Source organism: Acinonyx jubatus, chromosome C2 (genome assembly GCF_027475565.1).
Source record: "Acinonyx jubatus isolate Ajub_Pintada_27869175 chromosome C2, VMU_Ajub_asm_v1.0, whole genome shotgun sequence".
In the NCBI taxonomy this organism is placed as follows: Eukaryota; Metazoa; Chordata; class Mammalia; order Carnivora; family Felidae; genus Acinonyx; species Acinonyx jubatus.
Window position 1 is genome coordinate 70976195 of NC_069384.1, and position 23384 is coordinate 70999578.

A 23384-nucleotide genomic window follows, 5' to 3' on the forward strand; every position below is an offset into this window, starting at 1 on the left:
AAATTAAACGCTAGAAAAAAAAGTTTGAATTTGTACCTTCCAAATAAAGCATAAGCACTCAACCTTTACCTGGAAGACAGACTCCACATTTTTAAATGTTTCTGTTAATTCACAGCACCTAGCACATGGCATTTGATGTTCAATAAATATTTTAATATATAGTCAATGTATTAGAGTTCCCTTTCTAGTGTAAAATAACTGTGGTTCTGTACCAGAGAGAAAATGTACAACATATAATATATATTAGGTGTTTGTATTGGTTTGTCTTTTAATATACTGTGCATTCATATGGTTCAAAATTCAAAATGTACAAAACAGTACATTCTTTAACAGTGAAAAGAATTCCTCCTACCTTTGACCCCTAGCCTCTTTGTTTTTTCCCTGAGACAGCCAAAGTTACCACTTTCTATCTCTCCAGAAGAAGCTTATGAAGTTTATGGGTATATTAGCTTGTATATGTGTGTGTGTAGATATTAATTTTTGCCCTTTTTTCCCTCCACTTAACAATATATAGGAAATCTTTTAAAACAACACATCTTGGTGATAGCTCTGTATCATTGTACAGTTACACAAAGAGCTTCTTCATTCTCTTACACAAAAAGTATCCATTGTATCAATTTATCATATTTTGTTTAAGGTTCCCCTCACTTTTGCTATAAAAATAGGTGTATAATAAATTGTACATACGTTTCCTACCCCCCCCCCATTTTTGTGAGATAAACTACTAGAAGTAGAATCCCTTCGTCATAGAGTAAAGTTAGTTTCTGGCTAATGGTATCAACTCTTTTAGGGGGGACTTTTGGTTTTCAGGGGCCTTCACTGCTTTTCCCTTCTCAATGACCTGCACAGCCCTGAGCAAACCATCCTGCAAAGCCTGGTTCTTTACCATGTTAGTGATCAGGAAAGTGACATCCTTGATATACATCTGCCTCACTTTAGCAACATAGTATTCTGCCTTGTTACCATATGCAATAAAGAAGGTACAAAGTGCTGTGATATCTCCTTCTTCCAGCCCACTTTCCTCCAGGACAGACTCCCAAACACCTCTAATACGCTGGTTCTTGACTTTTCGTCTTAGGACAGAGGCTAAGGTGGGAAGACCTCTCACCAGGTCTGGCAGCTTCTCAAGCACACGAGTGTGCAAGCAGATGAGTACTTCCATGACGTAGCTATATAAAATACTCAGTTCCATTGAAGTGAATCTACAAAAAATGTGGAGAGCTTTGTGAGCAGTGGAACTCTATGTACAAACATAAAATGAATTCTATTAGAATACAAACCCACTAGAAGAACCAGCTGCTGTATTTTAGAAAATACTTACTTTAGAAATAGGGCCTGCACTATACTGGATAGCTTAGTTCTCAGGCCACTCATACTACACATTTCTCAATGGCAGGGGAGTTACGTCAGCCATCTCTGTATTAGTAAGACATTGGCAAGCAAGAGACTCTGTGATGAGATGTATATGGCAGTGCTGGCATATCAACAGGTGCTCAAATTAATCTCTTTTGAATCAATTAACCTAAGAAAATATGATTTCTTCACAAGCCATGTTAAAACCATATTAAATTCAAGTTTAGAATGTCCCCTGCAAGCTCTCACAAAGCCATGAAATTCCACTGATTTCTCATTGGATACTCACTTGAGTGCCAGCACTGCTGTCCACAGTTCATCGTGGGCTGCCTGGTTTGCCAAAGCCTTGCTATGATGTTCAAATTTCTGTGTCAGGCTATCCTTGGTGAAGTCCAGTTCTTTAAACTGTGCTTCTAAAACTTGGAGTTTGTGGTCTACTCTACAGGATAAAAGAATCAAGGGGCACTTTAGGTCGAGAGACAGTACTAAGGTTTTGCCTTAAGATAAGGCTCTATTACATTGTTTATAACCACTATTAATTTGGGTAGCTATCTAAATTTAAGCTTACGAACAGATGTTTCCATTTGCTATTCTCTCTAGCCATCATCCCAGTTCTTATATTCCTTATATTGCCAAACTTCTGAATTGTCTAATTACTTGAATTATCTAACATATCATGTTTTTGTATTGAACTTTATACTTTAAATAAAGTATTTTAGGGGTGCCTGGCTGCCTGAGTCAGTGAAGCATGCGACTCTCAGTTTCAGGGCTGTGAGTTCAAGCTGCACATTGGGTATGGAGCCTACTTAAAAAAAATAGTTTTTATTTTTAATTTATTTTTAATTTTTTTAAGTTTATTTATTTTGAGAGACAGCACGTGTTCGCGAGAGAGTGGGGATGGGGCAGAGAGAAAGGAGAGGGAGAAAATCCTAAGCAGGCTCCATGTTGCCAGCTCAGAGCCCGACACAGGGCTTGAACTCTGAACCATGGAATCATGACCTGAGCCAAAATCAAGAGTCAGACATTTAACCAACTGAGCCACCCAGGTGCCTGCCCCCAAAAGTATTTTAAATACAAGCATTACTTTGATTCTCACAATAACCATAAGAAGCGAAGCAGTCATTTTTATTATTTTACAGATAAATTGAGTCTCACAAAGATTGAGATCTAATGTCATAGCTACTTAGTGCTGGGACCACTATTTAAAAAGGTGCCTTTCTCTATTCTGACTGCCCAAATTGTATCCTACCTCACTTTCCACACTGTTTGCTTATATCCCCTAGCCTTTCTGCCTGGAGATCGCCCTGACTACTTCATTTTCACAGGGACTGCCTCTATTACCTGTCACTCCTCACCTCCTGCTTTATTTTTAGAGTTAGGATTTCATGAACAAAATTGTAAACTGTTGGAGAGGGGGAATCAGAGACTATTTCTTGGACATCTTTATGCCTGTCCCCCAATACCTAGCAAAGGCCTTACACAGAAGTAAGAAAATTCACATCAATAATGTGAATGAGACGCTGAGCCGTGTAACCCAACAAGGGCATTTGAGTAGCTCTGAACAACCTTAATCATCAGAGGGCACTGTGGCACCAGAATTATGTCAAACTGAATCACACAGAACTGGAACCACACAACTCACTTGCCTGAAGGCACCCACATTTTCATGAAAGAAGTGATACACAAATTCAGGTACCACTTCTATGTCCTCAGTGACCTGAATACTTTGTGGTTGCCCAGGTTCCATCCTTGACCATGTTCCCTTCTTGGCGCTCAGTTTATCTCAAGGCTAATTCAGCTTCAGGTACCACCTCCTAAGCTCTAGAGCTGTATCTTTTTTTTTTTTTTTCAACGTTTATTTATTTTTGAGACAGAGAGAGAGCATGAACAGGGGAGGGTCAGAGAGAGAGGGAGACACAGAATCTGAAACAGGCTGCAGGCTCTGAGTGGTCAGCACAGAGCCCGACGTGGGGCTCGAACTCATGGGCCGTGACATCATGACCTGAGCCGAAGTCGGACGCTTAACCGACCAAGCCATCCTGGTGCCCCTCTAGAGCTGTATCTTTATGTTTTGTGCATCTCCAAACCCAACCGTCCTAAACTGAACCTACTCACTATCCCTCTCCCTCATCTTCGGAAATTACTATGGTTAGAATTTTCTCACTGCTTTGGATATTTTACTTACATATAGATAAGGCCCACTACGAAATGTGTTTCATAGGAGTGTAAGCCTGCGTGACCTAATATGCCAGCAATCTCTGTCTACATATGAAAACAATGTCATCTGGCGTACTGTCTGTAGTAACTTTGACACCTTTGAGACTATATTGCTTATAGGTCCTCTCTAGCTTGAACTCTAGCTTGTCAGTCAGTATAAAAGTTCACAGTTTTGGAAGCCTCTCACAAAAAGGCATTCCCACACCATTTGAAATAAATGCTGAACAACATGTCTGCAAATCCAAGTCTGTTTTTTACTATAATTCCCCAGCTCAGTTAGTGACATCACCATCTATTCAAGTGCTTAAACTAGAAATTTCAGAATAATTCTTACCTTTTTTTCTTCCTCTCCACTAATGCCTCTAAACTATACCCTCCTCTCCATCACCACTAAACCAGTTAATAATTGTCTTTCACTTTGACTTAGGATTACAGTAGCCTAACTGGATCCCTGCTTTCGATTTCTGCCACCTTGAATCCATCCTTCCAGAAATGTGATTCTAAAATATAATTCTGATCATGTGACTCAACTGATTATGTATGCTTTGTGCTACCCTGACTTGTCCAAAGACACAGTTATAGCCAAATTGGCTATTCTCAGGAGGAAACATAAAGCCCTTAACGCTTTGCTCCCATCTTCTGCCAATCCTCTCATACCCTAGTCGGTAATCACACGAGACATCTAGAAGCTGACGGAACACAGTATGTGATTCCAGGCTTCTGCGGCCTCCATGTTCCATTATGTGTTCCATGTACTGTTTCCTCAGCCTAGAATTCCTTCCCATATTTTTTTTTCTCATAGACTTTTACTCACACTTTAAGATCCAGTTTAAATGTCCCTCTATGAGGGGCACCTGGGTGGCTCAGTCGGTTAAGCGGCTGACTTCAGCTCAGGTCATGATCTTGCGGTCTGTGAGTTCTAGCCCTGCATCGGGCTCTGTGCTGACAGCTCGAAGCCTGGAGCCTGTTTTGGATTCTGTGTCTCCCTCTCTCTGACCCTCCCCTGTTCATGCTCTGTCTCTCCCTGTCTCAAAAATAAATAAACGTTAAAAAAAAAATTAAAAAAAATAATAAATGTCCCTCTATGAAGGGTTCCTTTTTCTGGTGTCAAAGGCAAATAAATTGATCCTCTCTTCTGTCCTCATAGCCCTTTATGAACATCACCATTACAAGGTCAATCACATTAAATTCTAAGTATTTTTGAATAATTCTCTCTATAGGCTTTGAGATCCTTGAGGATAGGAACCACATTTTACTTATTTTGTATACCTAGAATATAGCACATACATTAATTGAATGGAATTCACCTGGGAGTGTATTTTTCTTTATTGTTTACACATATATATGGAAGTTAAATATATATTTAATATATATGTTAAATGTATGTGTTTAAATATATATGTTAAATATATATAGTAAATATATATATTTTAACCTGGAAGACTTATACCACTTTAAACAGACACAGAATTTTAATTAGCATGTCTATACTTCTTTGCCTATTTTTATTCCTTATTCTTCTCTTACCCATCTTCCCAGAAAAGCAGACCTATGCTTGTTCCCGCCCTGTAGCCCTTAGCAACCTTTTCATTGCCTCCTTCAAGGATATCAGGGTTGTGGTTTCATTGTTCATCTTCTTAAGGCAAAATGAAAGGAAACAAAACAAGGAAAATAAAAACCTAATGGAGGGTTTTCTGCTGTCTTCCACTCAGCAACAAGCAGCAGCTTGTGTGACTATTTGATCTGAATTCTGCCTCAAAGGTCACTCAGTACAAGAAGCTTTTAATAGCTTGTACATCCAAATATAGTTTCAGAGAACTGATCTTATGAACACAGGTGTCCTAGAACCCACTATAATGTTTGTCTTTGTAAAGTGAGCTTTAGTACATCAACATAGCACAACCATCAGATGTAATTGTGGCTCTATGTATATTCTGATAAATGTATATATGGGTATACAAATATGTACATATACTAGGATTAAATTTGATGGAAATATTACTCTCAAATTTTAACAGCTTAATTAGTTATAATCTAAATGAGGTTTAAAGAGAGCCCCAGACCTTTTATGATATACCAATGCTAAAAATCTAATCATCCTTAGAAACTAATAAATATTCATTGAGAGCTTCTAGTATTAGATTAAGTGTTGAAAATGGAAACAGACATCAAACAGGATTCCTGAATTCAACATGTTTACATTCTAATTGGGAATAAAGGACATATACTTAAAAAGAAAATGTATATAAAATGTTGTGCACTTAATAGGTACAGACCATAAAAATCATAAATGAGAGACTAAGTCACCGAAGTCTTGAATAATTAAGAAATGCTCACACTGAAGGTAGGATTTGGGCTTAGCCTTAAAGGAAATGTAGGTGTCTGATTATCAGAGAAGAGAGAAAGGGTATTTTAAAACGAGAAATTACATGAGCAAAATCAGAGAGGCAAGGTACATGATGTGGTCAGGAAATAATGAGTGGATATGCCTTAAGCAAAAGTCATGTGAGGAAAAGAAAAACAACAATTAAAAAAAAAAACCATAACATTTAAACTAATAAGACCCAGGTCATGGATTTACTTATTCAATGAATAATTTGTTCACTTATCTCAACAGAATTCAAATATTGTTCAAGTATTGGGCAGCCATGTGCTTCTGGGCAGGCTGGACCCCTCCCCAGTCACAAGGGGGGTGAATCTTGATTAGATTAAGTCAATCATAGTAATTTCACTATTGTTGCCGTTATCATTAGTTTAGGAATAGGCAGGTGGCAGAATTCTGGCCTACGAAATGTGAGAGAAAGTCTACTATGGGATTTCTGAGAAAAGCTTATTTTTACTTGTTATAAAACATATAACAAAATTTACCATTTTTGGTGGGGATGGACAAATTGGGTGAAGGTAGTATACCCCCTTTTTGTACAAAAAGGTACAAACTTCTACCTGTAAAATAAATAAGTCCTGGGGATGTAATAAGCAGCATACAGACTATAGTTAACAATATTGTATTGTATATGTGAATGTTGCTAAGAAAGTAGCTCTTAAAAGTTCTCATATCAAGAAGAAAGTTTGGGGGTGCCTGGTTGGCTCAGTCAGAAGAGCATGTGACTCGATCTTGGGGTCATGGGTTTGAGCCCCACGTTGGGTGTAGAGATTACTTAAATAAACAAAACTTTTTAAAAACAAAAAGAAAGAAAGAAAGAAAGAAAGAAAGAAAGAAAGAAAGAAAGAAAGAAAAAAAGAAAGGAAAAGTTTGTAACTATGTGTGGTGATGGATGTTAACTAGACTTACTGTGGTGATTATTTCACAATATATATTTATATTGAATGATTAGGCTGTACACTTGAAACTAATGTTATATGTCAATTAAATCTTAATTTTTAAAATGTAACCATTTTTTAACCTTTTTTAAGTGTACATCTCTGTGGCATTAAGCACATTTATACTGTTGCCCAGTCATCACCACCATCCACCTCCAGAACATTTTCATCTTCCCCAACTGAAACCATGTACCCATTGAAACCCTGTACTGCACATTCTCCCCTCTCCTCCGCCCTGAAACCACCATCCTGCTTTTTGTCTCTATGAATTTAACTCCTCTAAATCCTTACTTCCTATAAGTGGAATTGTGACTGGAAGGAAAGTTTTTCTAATGATGAAAAACACACACAGTAGAAATAGTTTCTCTTCATCCCTCATATTACTGAGTCTTCCTGTAATGCCTGATACTGCAGCGCTCACCCTTTTATGACATGAGGGGAACCGGCCACAGAGAGCAAGCCAGGACAACAGAGCAGACAGATGAAAAGAATCTGTCACGATGGAAAATAGCATGAAAGTTCCTCAAAAAACTAGAACCAGAACTATCGTGTGGTCCAGCAATCCCACTTCAGGGGATATGTTCAAAGAAAATAAAAAGAGGGTGTTGAGGGATCTGCACTCCCATGCTCACTGCATCATTGAATCATAATAGCCAAATGATGGAAACAACCTAATTGTCCAGAAAGAAGGAAATCTTGCTTTTTATGACAACATGGATGGAACTTGAGGGCGTTATGCTAAATGAAATCATCCCAACAAAGAAAAACAAATACTGCAGGGTATCACCTACATGTGGAATCTAAATAAAAAGCCAAACTCAGAAACAAGAGAGTAGAAAAGTGGTTTGCCAGGGTGGTGAGTGGGGCAAATAGGGAGAGGTTGGTAAAAGGGTAAGAAAACAAACAAAAAACTTGTCACTGAATTAACCTCCCCTAGGATAATTCCATTGCTAATGTGCTTACGTAAGGAGTAACTGCTTTATCAGTTAAGACTTTTATAGTTGGGTTTCTGTTCTTAAGGAGTGAACAGTTCAGTGAAGGATACTTTATCAGGTTCCTTTTTGCTGAGGCTTCCTCTGAAGCCCTTCATTTTTCTGGAACTAATACTAGTTTTCTTATAGTAGATCAGTGGCCAGAACCTTGACAAAGAAATAAAACAGAGAAGGAAGGAGAGAATAGTGGAGACTCTGATTTAACCTGGTATCTCTCTGTCTTCTCACTCAGAATAAGCCATTATGGAACCCTGCCCCCCAGAAGAATGTTTAGAACAGGGCAAAGAGTAGAGTTCTGCTCTGGGATCAGAGCCTACCAATTCCACTCGCCGGTACTATTTCCTCTAATATGCTGCCTGTCTATCCAGACCCAGTATTTGTTTTTTTCTCCCCACTTTCACCGACTGCCTCTTGTCTGTGTAGACCTGAACAGTACCCGCTGATCACTCTGTCCTTGATTGCCTCTCTATATTGCCTTTTGTCTGTCCAAACTTTTATGATTTCCTCATCTCTTCTGCCAGGCTCATCTCTCAGACCCGCCTGGTCCCCTGTCATATTGCTTAACTAAGAGCAATTTTAGGTTCCCAGCCAAAAGAACGCAAAGTATAGCAGAAAGTATACCCTTACCTTTATACAGGCACGACTTCCCCCTGCTATAGACACCCTGAACCACAGTGGTTACATTAATTACTTCTGATGAACCTACATTGACTCATCATGATTGCCTATAGTGTACAGGTTAGATTAGGGGTTCACTCTTGGTGTCGTCCATTCTATGGGTTTTGACAAATATATAATACCGTGTATCCATCATTGCAGTACCATACAGAATGGTTTCACTGTCCTAAAATCCCTCTGTGCTCTGCCTACTTGCCTGTCCTTCCCTCCCACCCCCAAAACTCTGGTAGCCATTGATCGTTTTACTGCCTCCATAGTTTTGCCTTTTCCAGAATGTCATATAGCTGGAATCATACAGTATGTCGCCTTTTCACATTGGCTTCTCTCACATGTACTATGCATTTAAGTTTCCTCCATGTCTTGTCATGGCTTGATAGCTCAGTTCTTTTTAGTGCTGAATAATATTTAATGTCTGGATGTGCCATAGTTTCTTTATTCACTCACCTACTGGAGGATGAGTCTTTTCAAGTCATGGCAATCATTAATGAAACTGCTATGAACCTGTGTGCAGGTTTTTGTGTGGGCATAAGTTTTCAGTTTATGTGAGTAAATTCCCAGGAGCATGATTGCTGGGTTGCACAGTAAGAGTATGTTTAGTTTTGTAAGAAACTGCCAAATTGGGGGCACCTGGGTGGCTCAGTCGGTTAAGTGTCTAACTCTTGATTTTAGCTCAGGGCATGATCTCACAATTGATGGGTTCAAGCCCCATGCTGTGCTCTGCACTGACAGTGCGGAGCCTGCTTGAATTCTCTGTCTTCCTCTCTGTCCCTCCCCGGCTCGCGTTCTTTCTCTCTCAAAATAAATAAACTTAAAAAAAAAAAAAAGAAACTGTCAAACTGGGCGCACCTGGGGGGCTCAGTCGGTTAAGCATCTGACTCTTGATTTCAACTCAGGTCATGATCTCTCAACAGTTCATGGGTTGGAGGCTCTGTGCTGACAGTGCAGAGCCTGCTTGGGATTCCCTCTCACCTCTCCCTGCCCCTCCCTGACTCATGCTCTATCACGAAACAAACAAACAAACAAACAAACAAATATAAAAATAAAAAAGAAATTGCCAAACTGTCTTCCAAGGTGGCTGTACTACTTTGCATTTCCGCCAGCAGTGAATGATAGTTTTTGTTGCTCTACATCCTTGTCAGCATTTGGTGTTGTCACTGTTTGTATTTTGGCCATTTGAATAGGTGTGTAGTTGTCTTATAATTTTAATTTGCATTTCCTTGATGACAAATGATGTTGAACATCATGGCTTACTTGCCATCTGTATATCTTCTTTGGTGAAGTGGCTGTCCAGGTGCTTTGCCCTTTTTAAAATCAGGTTGTTTTTTACTGTTGAGTTTTAAGGGTTCTTGGCATATTTATCACTTGTATCTTTATCAAATATTTTCTCTCACAAGCTTTTTTATAACAAAGTTGCAGCCAGGATTCCTACCTGCTTTTTGTCACAGGGTATAGATCTTTGGAAGAATGCTGTATTCAAAAGCTAAGCAGCAGTGCTGAGAGATAAACAGTACTTTGCTAAAACAAAGCATCTAAAGCTGCAGCAGGTTTCTGCTGTTTGTTGTAGCGCTGAATCAAGTATTAACAATTGAATACTTTGAGTCCTATGCTTTGAGTGCTAAACTCAAAGTGCTGAACTCCAAGTACAGATACTAATAGAGTAATGTTACTTGCAAAGGCTTCCAACTCAGGGGAAAAGATCTAGGAGTTTTTGCCATTAGTAAATTTACTAATGGTCACCTTGCCCCAAGAGTTTTGTAATAGTAGCACATGTGGATGGAAAGAGAATTTGTTAAAATGATACTTTGTCAGCAAGCTGCCAACCTGGTTTTTTCCACTTTGCACTTTGCTCTTAGTGCAATCTTCTGGAAGATGCATTCAGCCCAGATACTTACCTACACCAATACATCAGAGAAAGGAGTCCCTCAATTTGTGAATTTATACAGACTACAGAAGGATTCATCTACAATGTCTGAGCTTTCTTTCTAGAAAGAGAATTCCATACATTTTATCAGTTCCATCACCAGACTCAAACCGCACCCGGCCCAGTCACCATATAAAAACAAGATCCAGACAGCAGTGCTGATTCTAGGCACTCACTCTATTTGCTTGCAACCTTCTTGTGTTTGCTTCCTTCTCCCCCGTTTCTAGATTCCAGTTTCTAAAACCTGGTTTAGTCTCCTGGAGACTAAACTATTCTTGGCTCTGATCAGATTGATATAAATTCTTGTTCCACCACTTCTTAGCTCTGTGAGCCTCTGAAGAGTACTTTAATATCTCTCAGTCCCTATTTCTAGATTTATAAAATGGGGATCATAGCAGTAGCAAAAAACCTTTGGAGGGGTTGAGCCTCAGTTACTCACAGGGGGAATTTACAGTTCATGTACTGCTCTGTGTCGAGTTCCTTTCCTTCTCTGTCTCATTCTTCTTCTGTACGATGTGCTTCCTGGAATCGCCTCAGTTCTCATTTATGTGAATTTGTGCAATTCTCATCTTAGGTCTTGCTCTAAACCAAATTAAGACTACATCCCTAGTGACTGTGTGATGTTTTTTGTTCAAGCATTAATCTCAAAGAAACTTGGCAGACCCTATTAATTAGATCAACTATTAACTTCAAAATGTGTGTTAGTTTCAATTTTATTTTACAGATGTAGGCATATTTGTAGATAGTGGGGTTCTTATGGAAGCTTCCATTAAGGAACTGATTAAAAAAAATACAAATTATTTACCTGAATATTTTAAAATTAATAAGATATTTTATTTTATTTTATTTTGTTTTATTTTATTTTATCTTATTTTTGAGAGAGAAGATCCTGTACATGAGGAAGGCAGAGGGAGAGAGAGAATCTTAAGCAGGGGCTTAATCCCACAACTCTGGTATCATGACCTGAGCTGAAATCAAGAGTCCGACACTCAACCATCTGAGCCACCCAGGCACCCTAATAAGACATTTTAAAAATTGAAGTATAACATATACACAGAAAACTGTTATGTCATAAGCTTGATGACTATGATGTGATATAATAAATTTATATTTGGTCTTTATCCCAGCTCTGGGCACAGAGATAATCAAACTCTTGTAACTTCCTAAGTGATAAGAACCATAGGAACATCTTCTGTTATATATATTTTTTGTCCCCAGCTCCTAAAACAGGTGAAAGGAGCATCTTTCACTATAATATTTGGTTTTTACCCCCAGTTACTGAAATAGCTCTAGAATGGTAAAAGTGAAGGAGTGCCTTTTGTTGTTTATAACAAGCCCTTTTCAACCACACCTCAGTTTATGGTAATGAGGCAATTTTTAGAAAGCTTCTAAGGATGAGGCCTGGTAGCTAGTAAACTGACCATGTGATTGGAGAGTTGGAATTTTCAGCCCCACCCCTCAACCTCTGGAGAGGGAAGAGGGCTGAAGTTTAATTTTTTTTTTTTTTTTTTTAGTTTATTTATTTTTTGAGAGAGAGAGTGAGCAGGGGAGGGTCAGAGAGAGAGGGAGAGAGAGAATCCCAAGCAGGTTCTGCACTGTCAGCACAAAGCCCAATATGGGGCTCAAACTCACAAACCGTGAGATTATGACCTGAGCTGAAATCAAGAGTCAGGGGCTTAATTGACTGAGCCACCCAGGCGCCCCTGAAGTTTAAGTTAATCACTAATAGCCAACAATTTAATCAATCACGCCTACTCTAATGAAACCTCCATAAAAATCCTAACCAAAAGCATTTGGAGAGCTTCTGGGTTGGTGGACAAGAACACAGCCATATGTCAAGAGAGTGGTGTAGCCCAAACTCCACATACTCGGGACCCTTCCCACAGAAGCTCCCATACTCGGGACCCTTCTGGACCTCCCCTTAGGTATCTCTCACCTGGCTATTCATTTATATTCTTTAATATATCTTTTGTATTAATCAGTAATAATGAGTAAACTGTTTCCCTGGATTCTGTGAGCCATGCTAATAAATTATCAAATTTGAGGAGGCGGTAATGGGAACCCCTGATTTATCATCAGTCAGAAGTACACATGACAACTTGGGACTTATGACTGGCTTCTGAAGTGGGGGCAGTCTTGTCGGACTGAGCTCTTAACCTCTGGGATCTGTGCTAACTCTGGGGAGTTAGTTTTAGAATTATATTAAATTGTAGGACACATCAGTATCGCCAAGGACTGGAGAATTGCTTGGTGTGGAAAACCCCACACATTTGGTGCCAGAGTATTGAGCTTGGGTGTTTTTCCTTTGAATGATTTATTACAAAGTGAACACTCTTCATATAACTTTAACCAAAGTTGAGAAATAAAATATTACCTACATGCCAGAATAGGCACGGACCTCACGGCCCCTCCCTACTATTGCTCTCCTTTTCTTCCCAAAAGATAACTACCATGTCTCATTATACATTAGTTTTGCCTATTTTTGACCTTTTTGTAAATGGAATCATATGGTACATATTTTAATAGCTTTATGGATATATAATTCATATATCATACAACTGACCCATTTTACATGTGAATTCAAGAGTTTTTAGCATACTCACAGAATTGTGCAATCATCACCACCATCAATTTTGAACATTTACATCACCACAAAAAGAAACCCTGTACTCATCAGCAGTCACTCTCCCTTCTTCCTAATCCCCCCATCTCTGCCCCAGCACCAACAACCATTTATCTACATTTTGTCTCTGTAGATTTGTTTATTCTAGACATTTCATGTAAGTGGAATCATACAATGTAGTCTTTTGTGACTGCTTCTTTTACTTAGCAAAATGTTTCCAACGTTCATCCATACTATAGCATATATCTACTTCGTTCCTTTTTACTGCTGAATAATATCCCATTATGTGGTGATGGACTAAATTGTATCCCTCAAAATTCATATGTTAAGACCTTTACCCCCAATGTGACTATATTTGGAAATAGGGACTTCTAAGAGGTAATTAAGGTTATATGAGGTCATAAGGGTAGCGGCCTAATCCAATAAGGCTAGTGTCCTTATAAGAAAAGGAGACACCAGGGATGTGAATGCACAAGAGAAAAAGCCATATGAGGACACAATGAGGAGGCAGCCACCTGCAAGCCAAGGACTGAGGTCTTGGGAGAAACAAACCTACAAACACTTTGATATTGGGCTTCCAGCCTCCAGAAATGTGACACATAAATTTGTGTTTTTTTAAGCCATCCAGTCTCTGGTATTCTGTTATGGCAGCCCTAGGAGATTAATACAAGAACAAATGGAAATTCTTGAGCTGAAATGTGCCACATCTGAAATTAAAAAGGCACTGGATAAATTAGGAGCTAGAGATGAAAAAGAAAGGATCCATGAAGCTGAAGACAGGTCAATAACAACTCTTTAAACTGAAGCACAGAGAAGTAAGGCCGAAAAATAATTAACAGAGTCTCAGTGATGTGTGAGACAATATCAAGAATTCTCACATTTCTATATTAGAGTTCTAAGAAGAGAGGGAGGGAGGTAGAAAAAAGATTTGATGAAAGAAATATTTCCAAATTTGATGACATAGGTAATTTCAAGAAGTTCAAAGAAGCCCAAGCATCATATATATAAGGAAAAGCATACCAAAGGTGACTATAGTCGATGACACTGTTGTGCAATTGAAATTTGCTAAGAGAGTAGAAATTAAATGTTTTCATTGGGAAAAAAAGTCAAATATGTAAGGTCATGGACGTGATAATGAACTACATGGAGAGAATCCTTTGACAATGTGTGCGTATATCAAATCATCATATTGTGCACTTTAAATATCTTACAATTTTATTTGTCAATAACACTGAAAAAAAAAAAAAGAAAGAAAACCATACCAAAGCACATCAAAATCAAACAGTTGAAAGATAGTGATGGAGAGAACATTGTAAAAGCACCAAAGAGGGGCACCTGGGTGGCTCAGTCCGTTAAGGGCCCAACTTCGGCTCAGGTCATAATCTCACAGCTCGTGAATTTGAGCCCCATATCAGGCTCTGTGCTGAGAGCTTGGAGCCTGGAGCCTGCTTCAAATTCTGTCTTCATCTCTCTCTGCCCCTCCCCTGCTCACGCACTGTCTCTCTCTCTCTCTCAAATATAAATAAACATTAAAAAAAAAAAAAGCACCAAAGAAAAAAGATGCATTACATACAGAGAAACAAAAATAAACATTTCTGCTGATTTCGCATAAGGGACAATACAAGCCAGGGGGAATTGGATTGACATTTGAAAACAATAAAACAAAACAAAAGCAAAGGGAAAAAGCCTACCAACCTACAATTCTCTATCCAGCAAAAATAACCTTAAAAACTGAAGGTGAAATAAAAAGACATTCACAAACAAAACAGATGAGATTGGACTAGGGTGGGACTTTAATCCAGTAAGACTAGTATTGTCTTAGTCCTGTCAGACTGCTATTAAAAAAAATACCATAGACGGGCTAGCTTATAAACATAGAAATTTCTCACAGTTCTGGAGGTTGTAGAGTCCAAGATCAAGGCACCAGCATAGTTGCCTTCTGGTGAGGGCCCTCTTCCTGTTTATAGCTGGTGCCTTCTTGTGTCTTCATATGGTGGAAGAGGCTAGGGATTTCTCTGGAGTCTCTTTTATAAGGTATTAATCCCATTTATAAGGCCTCCACCCTCATGACCTAAGCACATTCCCAAGACCCCACCTCTTAATACCTTTGGGGTTAGGTTTCAACATGTAAATTTTAGGGGGACACATTCAGACCATAGTAAGCATCTTTATAAGAAGAGAAGAGATAAACACACAGACAACACATAAGGGCAGACTCTTATGTGATAACAAAGGCAGATTGTAATCCTATAGCTATAAGCCATGGAATGCCAAGGATTGCTAAACTAGCAAAATGCAAGGAAGTATTCTCCCCTACAGGCTTCAGATCCTGATGACACCTTGTTTGTAGACTTCTAGCCTCCAGAAAATTCTTAAGACATATTCAGTTTATGGTACTTCATTATGGCAGTCCTAAGAAATTAATATGCCATGTGTCCCTTGAACAATTAAAATGTATATCTACAAATATATATGAATGTTTACAGCAGCTTTATTCATAATAGCTTGAACTAGAAACAAGTCTAAGTTTCCACCAATCGGTGGATAGCTTGACAAAATGTGGTATATTCATACAATGGAATATTACTCACCATTAAAATTGAATATCCCATTGGGAATGCAAGCTGGTGCAGCCACTCTGGAAAACAGTATGGAGGTTCCTCAAAAAACTAAAAATAGAACTACCCTACCACTCAGCAATTGCACTACTAGGCATTTATCCACAGGATAGAGGTGTGCTGTTTCAAAGGGACACATACACCCCCATGTTTATAGCAGCACTATCAACAATAGCCAAAGTATGGAAAGAGCCCAAATGTCCATCGGTGGATGAATGGATAAAGAAGATGTGGTATATATATACAATGTAGTATTACTTGGCAATCAAAAAGAATGAAATCTTGCCATTTGCAACTACGTGGATGGAACTGGAGGGTATTATGCTAAGTGAAATTTGTCAGTCAGAGAAAGACGAAAATCATATGACTTCACTCATATGAAGACTTTAAGAGACAAAACAGATGAACATAAAGGAAGGGAAACAAAAATAATATAAAAACAGGGAGGGGGACAAAACAGAAGAGACTCATAAATATGGAGAACAAACAGAGGGTTACTGGAGGGGTTGTGGGAGGGAGGATGGGCTAAATGGGTAAGAGGCACTAAGGAATCTACTCCTGAAATCATTGTTGCACTATATGCTAACTAATTTAGATGTAAATTAAAAAAAATAAAAAATAAAATTAAAAAAAATTGAATATCCCATGGATAAATATAACAAAATATGAAAATCTCAAGATCATTATACCAAGGGCAAAAATGGGGCTATACTGTATGATTCTATTTTCCTGGTTTAAGAATAGACAAAACTAATCTATCATGAGAGACAGTGGTTCTATGATAGCAATGCAGATAAATGGTTGTAAACATTTGTCAAAACTCACTGAGCTACATACTTAAATTTTTACTTATGTAAATTATACTCAACATGGTTGACCAAAAATATATACCATAAAAACTTGTAATGAATATTCATAGCAGCATTATTCACAATAACCAAAAAGTGGAAACAACCCAGATGTTGTCCATCAGTTGATGAATAGGTAAAATGTGGTTTAGCCATATGTGCTAGTCTTCTGTGGCTACCATGACAGAATACACACAGGCTGAATGGCATTTCATCTTCTCATAGTTTTGGTGGCTGGAGGTCCGAAATTAAGGTTTTGCAGGTTTGATTTCTCCTGAAATCCTCCATGGCTTGCAGACATCTATCTGCCTTCCTGCTGTGTCCTCACCTAGCCTTTTCTCTTGCATATTCACCTCTCTGGTGTCTCTTCTTCTTATAAGGACAGTAGTCATATTGGATTAGGGTCCCACCCTTATGACTTCATTTAACCTTAATTACCTCTTTAAAATCCCTACTTTGAGGGATGGCTGGGTAGCTCAGTTGGTTAAGCGTCCAACTATTGATTTCAGCTCAGGTTATGATCTCATGGTTTGTGGGATAGAGCCCCATGCTGTCAGCCTCAGCACAAGGCTGCTTAGGATTCTCTTTCTCCCTCTCTCTGCCCCTCCCCTGCTCATGCTCTCTCTCTCCCAAAATAAATAAATAAAACTTAATAAATAAAATCTCTATTTCCAAATACTGTCACATTTGGAATTAAGGTTTCACCGTGTGAATTTGTGAATGTTGAGGGGAACAATTCAGTTCATAACAGTTTTTTTTTTATAGTTTTCATTTCTGTCCTTATTTGTTCATCTTTTCCTTAAATCCTTGACAACATTTATTTATTAAAAATTTTTTTTAATGTTTATTTTTGAGAAAGAGACAGAGAGACAGAGCGTGAGTGGGGGCGGGACAGAGAGAGAGGGAGACACAGAATCCAAAGCAGGCTCCAGGTTCTGAGCTGTCAGCACAGAGACTGACATAAGGCCGGAACGCACGAACCACGAGATCATGACTTGAGCTGAAATCTGTCCACAAGATCATGACCTGAGCCGATGTCAGACGCTTAACTGACTGAGCTACCAGGCGCCCCTCCTTGACAACATTTATAATAGCTCTTTTAAAAAAAGATTTTAGGGGCCCCTGGCTGGCTCAGTCAGTAGAACATGTGACTCTTGATCTTGGGGTCATGGGTTTGAGCCCCACATTGAGGGTAGAGATTACTTAAAAAAAAAAAAAGATAGAAATATTTAAATAAATATAAAAACAGACACTAAATGTCATTTAATTCTATCATATATTTCATATAAACTTCTGTTTCTCCTGACTAATTTTTCTCCTAAATATAGGTCATTTTCTTGATTCTTCAATATCTAGAGGATTTTTTAAAAATGTCACCCATTTGAAGTGACAATTCAATAGATTTTAGTATATTCACAAAGTTGTGCAACCATCACCAAATCTAATTTTAGAACATTTTCATTCACCCAGAAGGAAATCCCATGCCATTAGCAGTCACTCTCCAATCCTTTCATCCCCCAGCCCTAGGCAACCACAAATCTACTTCCTATCTCTATAAATTTGCCTATTCTTGCCATTATCTAGTGATTTTGATTGGATTCTGGTCATTATGTCTGTTACATTGTTGAATTTATGGATTTTTGTTGTGTTCCTTTTAAAATGCTGAGTTTTAGGGGCGCTTGAGTGGCTCAGTTGGTTAAGCGTCCAACTTCAGTTCAGATTATGAACCATGGTTCATGAGTCAAGCCCCAAGTCAGGCTCTGTGCTGACAGCTCAGAGCCTGGAGCCTGCCTCGGATTCTGTGTCTCCCTCTCTCTGTCCCACCCCCACTCATACTCTGTGTGAGTCTTTCTCTAAAATAAATAAACATTAAAAAAATTTTTTTAAATATTGAATTTTATTTTGGTAGGCTATTTAGTATAAATCAGAGTGGTCCTTTCAAGGCTTGTTTTTAAGCTTTCTGGGTTTTGTTGTTTGTTTCTTCTTTTTCTTTCTTTTATTTAGTTGTTTATTTATTTATTTAGACAGAGGGCCCGAGTAGGGGAGGGGCAGAGAGAGAGGGAGAGAGAATTCCAAGCAGGCTCCACACTGTCAGCACATAGCGCTGATGTGGGCCTCAAATTCACGAAATGTGAGAGCATGACCTGAGCTGAAACCAAAAGCCGGTCACTTAACTGAGCCACCCAGGCACCCCTATTTGTAAGCTTTGTGATGATAGCTCTAGAGTAGCCTTTTCTATAGGTCTGACTTAGTCCTACTGAATGCATCAGGTCATCAAAGTCTCTCAACACCAGTCTCCCAACAAGATCTCTTAATACCAAGGTCTCTCTGATGGCTGTTCAGCTTGCAGTTTTCCAGTAGGTTTTCTCTGCTCAGCCTCACAGGGTCCCATTCTGCTCTTGTACAGCTTTGTATTTGACCAAAGACAGGGAAACTCCCATGCAGATTTCTGAATCTCATTCTCTGTATAGTTCCCATCTCTCTGGTATTCTGCTTTATAATTTTTTTTTTTAACGTTTATTTATTTTTGAGACAGAGAGAGACAGAGCATGAACGGGGGAAGGTCAGAGAGAGGGAGACACAGGATCTGAAACAGGCTCCGGGCTCTGAGCTGTCAGCCCAGAGCCCGACACGGGGCTCGAACTCACAGACCGCGAGATCATGACCTGAGTTGGCCGCTTAACCGATTGAGCCACCCAGGCGCCCCTGCTATTCTGCTTTATAACTTTTAGCTGTCTCAGTCTCTACAGGCTCTTTTTTCTCCTCAGATCATCAAGTCTGCCATGCCTTGCTTGGGATCCTCCTTCCTATGCTGATATTTGGTAAACGACATCAGGAAGAAAGCTAAGGAAACCGTAGGACTCACTTCATTTTGTTCCCCCTTCTCTCAGTAATGACTGTCCTGTGCTGCCTTGGTCCAATGACTGAGAATAACTATTTCACATTTATGGTACAGTTATCCAGTTGTGTATGACAGGAGGGTTAGTCTGGTACCAGTTACTTTGTCATGGCTAGATGTGTGTGTTATTTTTTGACTGGCTCCCTTTTTGCTCAATATTATGTTTGCGGATTCATGCTTATTGTTGAGTGAAATATTTAGCTCACTTCTTATTTCTATATGGTATTATATAACTGAATATATCACAATTTACTTATATATTCTATTGTTGGACATTTGAGTAGTTTCCATTTTGGAGCTATTGTAAATAATGCTGTTATAAACACTCTTATACATGTCTTTTGGTATATGAACTCCTGTTGGGCATATGTCTAGAAATGGAATTGCTGGGTAGATTATGCATATAGTCAGGTTTATACATATTGCCAATTAATTTTGCGAAATAGTTGTACCAACTTTCATGTTCATGTACAGTTGTATGTGAGTCCCAGTTACTCCATGCTTCATTAACACTAGGTACTGTCAACTTTTTATTATTATTACATTTATTTATTTTTGAGAGACAGAGAGAGACAGAGCACGAGCAGGGGAGGGGCAGAGAGAGAAGGAGACACAGAATCTGAAGCAGGCTTCAGGCTCCGAGCTGTCAGCACAGAGCCCGATATGGGGCTCGAACTCACAAACTGTGAGATCGTGACCTGAGCCGAAGTCAGACGCTCAACCAACTGAGCCACTCAGGTGCCCCTGTATATTTATCTTTTTATTCAACAACCTTACTAAATCCATTTTTAATTTTAGCAATCCATCTCTAGATTCTTTTGATTTTCTTCATACAGAATCATGTCTATAAATAACTGTTTTACTTCTTACTTTCTAATCTTATGGCTTTAATTTCTTTTTCTTATCATATTGTACTTTTTAGGACCTCCAGTAGAATGCCAAATAGAAATAATGGTGAACATATCCTTCATCTCTTGTGCCCAATATCAGGGAGAAATGTGTCAATTATTTGCCATGTTTCCAAATAATCCATGTATCAAAGAATAAATCACAATGAAAATTTAAAATGTTACATTGAAAAAAATGTTACATTGGAAGTTAATGAGTATGGCATATGAAACTAGAAGGATATAGCTAAAGCCATACTTAGAAGAAATTTTATAGCCTTAAATGCATATACACCAAAAAGGAGGAGGGCTAAAAAATCAATGAACTAAGCATCCATCTCAAAGTGTTAGAAAAAGAGCAAATTAAACCTAAAGATAGCAGAATGGAGGAAATACAATTAGGGCAGGAATTAAACAGAAAACAAAGGATTATCAAAGACAAATATTGGTTCTTTGAAAAGGCTATAAATATTAAAAAACTCCTGACAAGAACAGTAAAAGAGGATATTATAAACAAATTCATGACAATAAGCTTGAAAATACACGTGAAATCCAGTTTGCTACATGCATCAATGGTTTGTTCCTTTTTATTCTCAGTAGTATTCCACAGTATGGATATGCCGCAGATTGTGTAATCATTTATCTGTGTAAGGAATCTGGGCTAATTCAAGTTTGGGGCTATCATGAATAAAGTTGCTATAAATGTTCGTACACAGGTTTTTACGTGAACGTATGTTTCAATGCCCAGGAGAACAACTGCTGGCTCATATGGTTCTGGCATATTTTGTTTATAGGCAAATGCAAACTGTTTTCCAGAGTATCTGTACCATTTTACATTCCCACCATCAACAGATGAGAGATTAGTTTCTTCACATCCTTACCAGCATTTGGTGTTGTCACCAAATTTTTTATTTTAGCCATTCTTACAGGCATGCAAATCAATTAAAAATATTTCATTCAGATTATTTAGTATATTTTTAATGATATTATTTTTAAGTAATCTCTTCACCAAACATGGGGTCAGACTCACAACCCTGAGATCAAGAGTCACATGCTCCACTGACTGAGCCAGCCTGGTGTCCCCAAATTATTTAGTAATTTTGGAGGGTGAGTTGACCTGCAACATATTTAACCTTTATAATCAGTGCTGAATTGGGTTTTGTGGGATAGGACCCAGACATCTGGATATTTTAAAAATCTGCATTGGTGAATCTGATTTGCAGTTAAGATTATGAAGACACCTTCATCTCAGAGGACACAAGCTTTGAAGAAAAAGTCATCCTTTGAAGAAACAGCCATATCTAATGATGGGAATATCATAGACAATGAGAATATGTGGTAGGATAGTAGAGCTGAATGACATTTCAGAAATAATAACCAAGGATTCTATAACCATGGAAAATAATGTTTTTTGGAAAATAATTTTTTAAACTTTTGAAAGTTCAAAATATAATTTTAAAGGGGTCTAAGTAGACCAAAAAATAATTTTAAATTTTAAATTGATATCTAAATTTAAAAAATGGTTACTTAGAGCCATGGAGAATTTCTTATTACCAAGAAAGTTCAGGTAGGGATGAATCAAGTTATTTGACTAATTTGAGGCTATCAAAATCTCTGACAACCAGGAAAATTGTGGATTATGTCTCTAGAGGGCGCTGAACCTCTACAGAGCAATGCAGGAAAGGAAAATCTTGAAAATTCTAAGAACCAAACAAAAGTAATGCTTCATGAATAGCAGTAACATCAATTAGAAAATTAGAGTATATTATTAAGAAAGGAGCAAGTCTAAGAGTAAAAGGTTTAAGGGAAACAAAGAGAAAATGTCTGCCTAGTTCCCACTCTGGCTTAAGGAGTCCAGTAAGATTCCAAATCACCCCGACCTCTCCAGTGCAACCAGACTCCTGACTAATAACAACACCTATATGCCATTTTGGAGATGATGGTCATGACACCAGAATGGCAAGGGCCAGTCAGGGCAGATTAGGTAGGTCTAAGTAGTCAAACCTGCCCATCCTCTTGTGCTCACTACCTGAAATTATGGCCGTAGGATCCACCCAGTCACTGAAACCAAAAACTTGGGCTTCATTCTTGACTCTAATACTTCCAACTGATAATATGACTAGTTTTCCTACGTGACTACTTTAGAATTTATTCTGAACAATCTATGCTTCTCCAAAATATCCTCTCCCACAGCAAACTATGGGTTCCACCCTTGCTATTTCCCCACATTCCCCAGCAACATCACTTAGTCCTAGTCTCATATGAAGATGCTAAAGGTCACTCAAGAAGATTTTCAGGATTCTGTCTACAAGTCGATTCCTTTAAGCTTGAGTACTGTAAGGTTTTAAAAGAAAAATTATGAGACTTCTAGGATTGATTAGTAATTACCTGTTACACGGAAATGACGTTTTAGTATAATGTTGCTTAAATATGTCCAAATCCAACATTAAGTATAGACTTCTTATAACTCTTATGTGACCATAAAATCAAAAGAAACCTACATATTGGGTGCTTGGGTGGCTCAGTCAGTTAAGCATCCTACTCTTGGTTTGGGCTCAGGTCATGAACTCACAGTTTGTGAGTTCAAGCCCTGCATCGGGCTCCACGAGGACAGTGCAGAGCCTGCTTGGGATTCTCTTTCTCTCTCCCCCTCCCCTGCTCTTGGGCATACACTCTCACTCACTTGCTCGCTCTCTCTCTCTCTCTCAAAATAAATAAACTCAAAAAACCCCTACATATTAAATACAAACCAAATTATAGCTAATAAAATAAACTGTCAACATTATTTTAATGGCTGATGCTGTTTTGCTGAAACTAAATTACCTCTCACATGAATTTGGCACTAATTGCTTTAGAGGAGGTTCTTTGTATTTGGCAAGTTGATGCTACCTTGGGCAGAGCAGTGACTCAATTATAAGACATTTCTCTAATTGAATTACATGCATCACTTGGTTCATGCATTCTCAGTTTATCAATTTTAGATTTACAGAATTAAAAAAATGTTTTAATGTTTATTTATTTTTGAGA

At 38.3% G+C, this 23384-nt stretch overlaps 1 protein-coding gene across 2 annotated transcripts; it reads right to left on the reverse strand.

Annotated features, from left to right (window-relative positions):
* Positions 1-131: 131 nt before the first annotated feature.
* Positions 132-11348, reverse strand: SMCO1 (single-pass membrane protein with coiled-coil domains 1). Of its 2 annotated transcripts, none has more exons than XM_027061111.2 (3): positions 10922-11348; positions 1643-1792; positions 132-1202 (listed from the first exon to the last, which is right to left on the reverse strand). In XM_027061111.2, the coding sequence occupies exons 1-3, from the start codon at positions 10939-10941 to the stop codon at positions 758-760; spliced, it is 615 nt and encodes a 204-aa protein (XP_026916912.1). In that variant the 5' UTR covers positions 10942-11348; the 3' UTR covers positions 132-757. The 2 variants fall into 2 exon arrangements, with proteins under 2 accessions (XP_026916912.1, XP_014941250.1); XM_015085764.3 differs by lacking the exon at positions 10922-11348 and adding an exon at positions 5154-5761.
* Positions 11349-23384: the final 12036 nt, after the last annotated feature.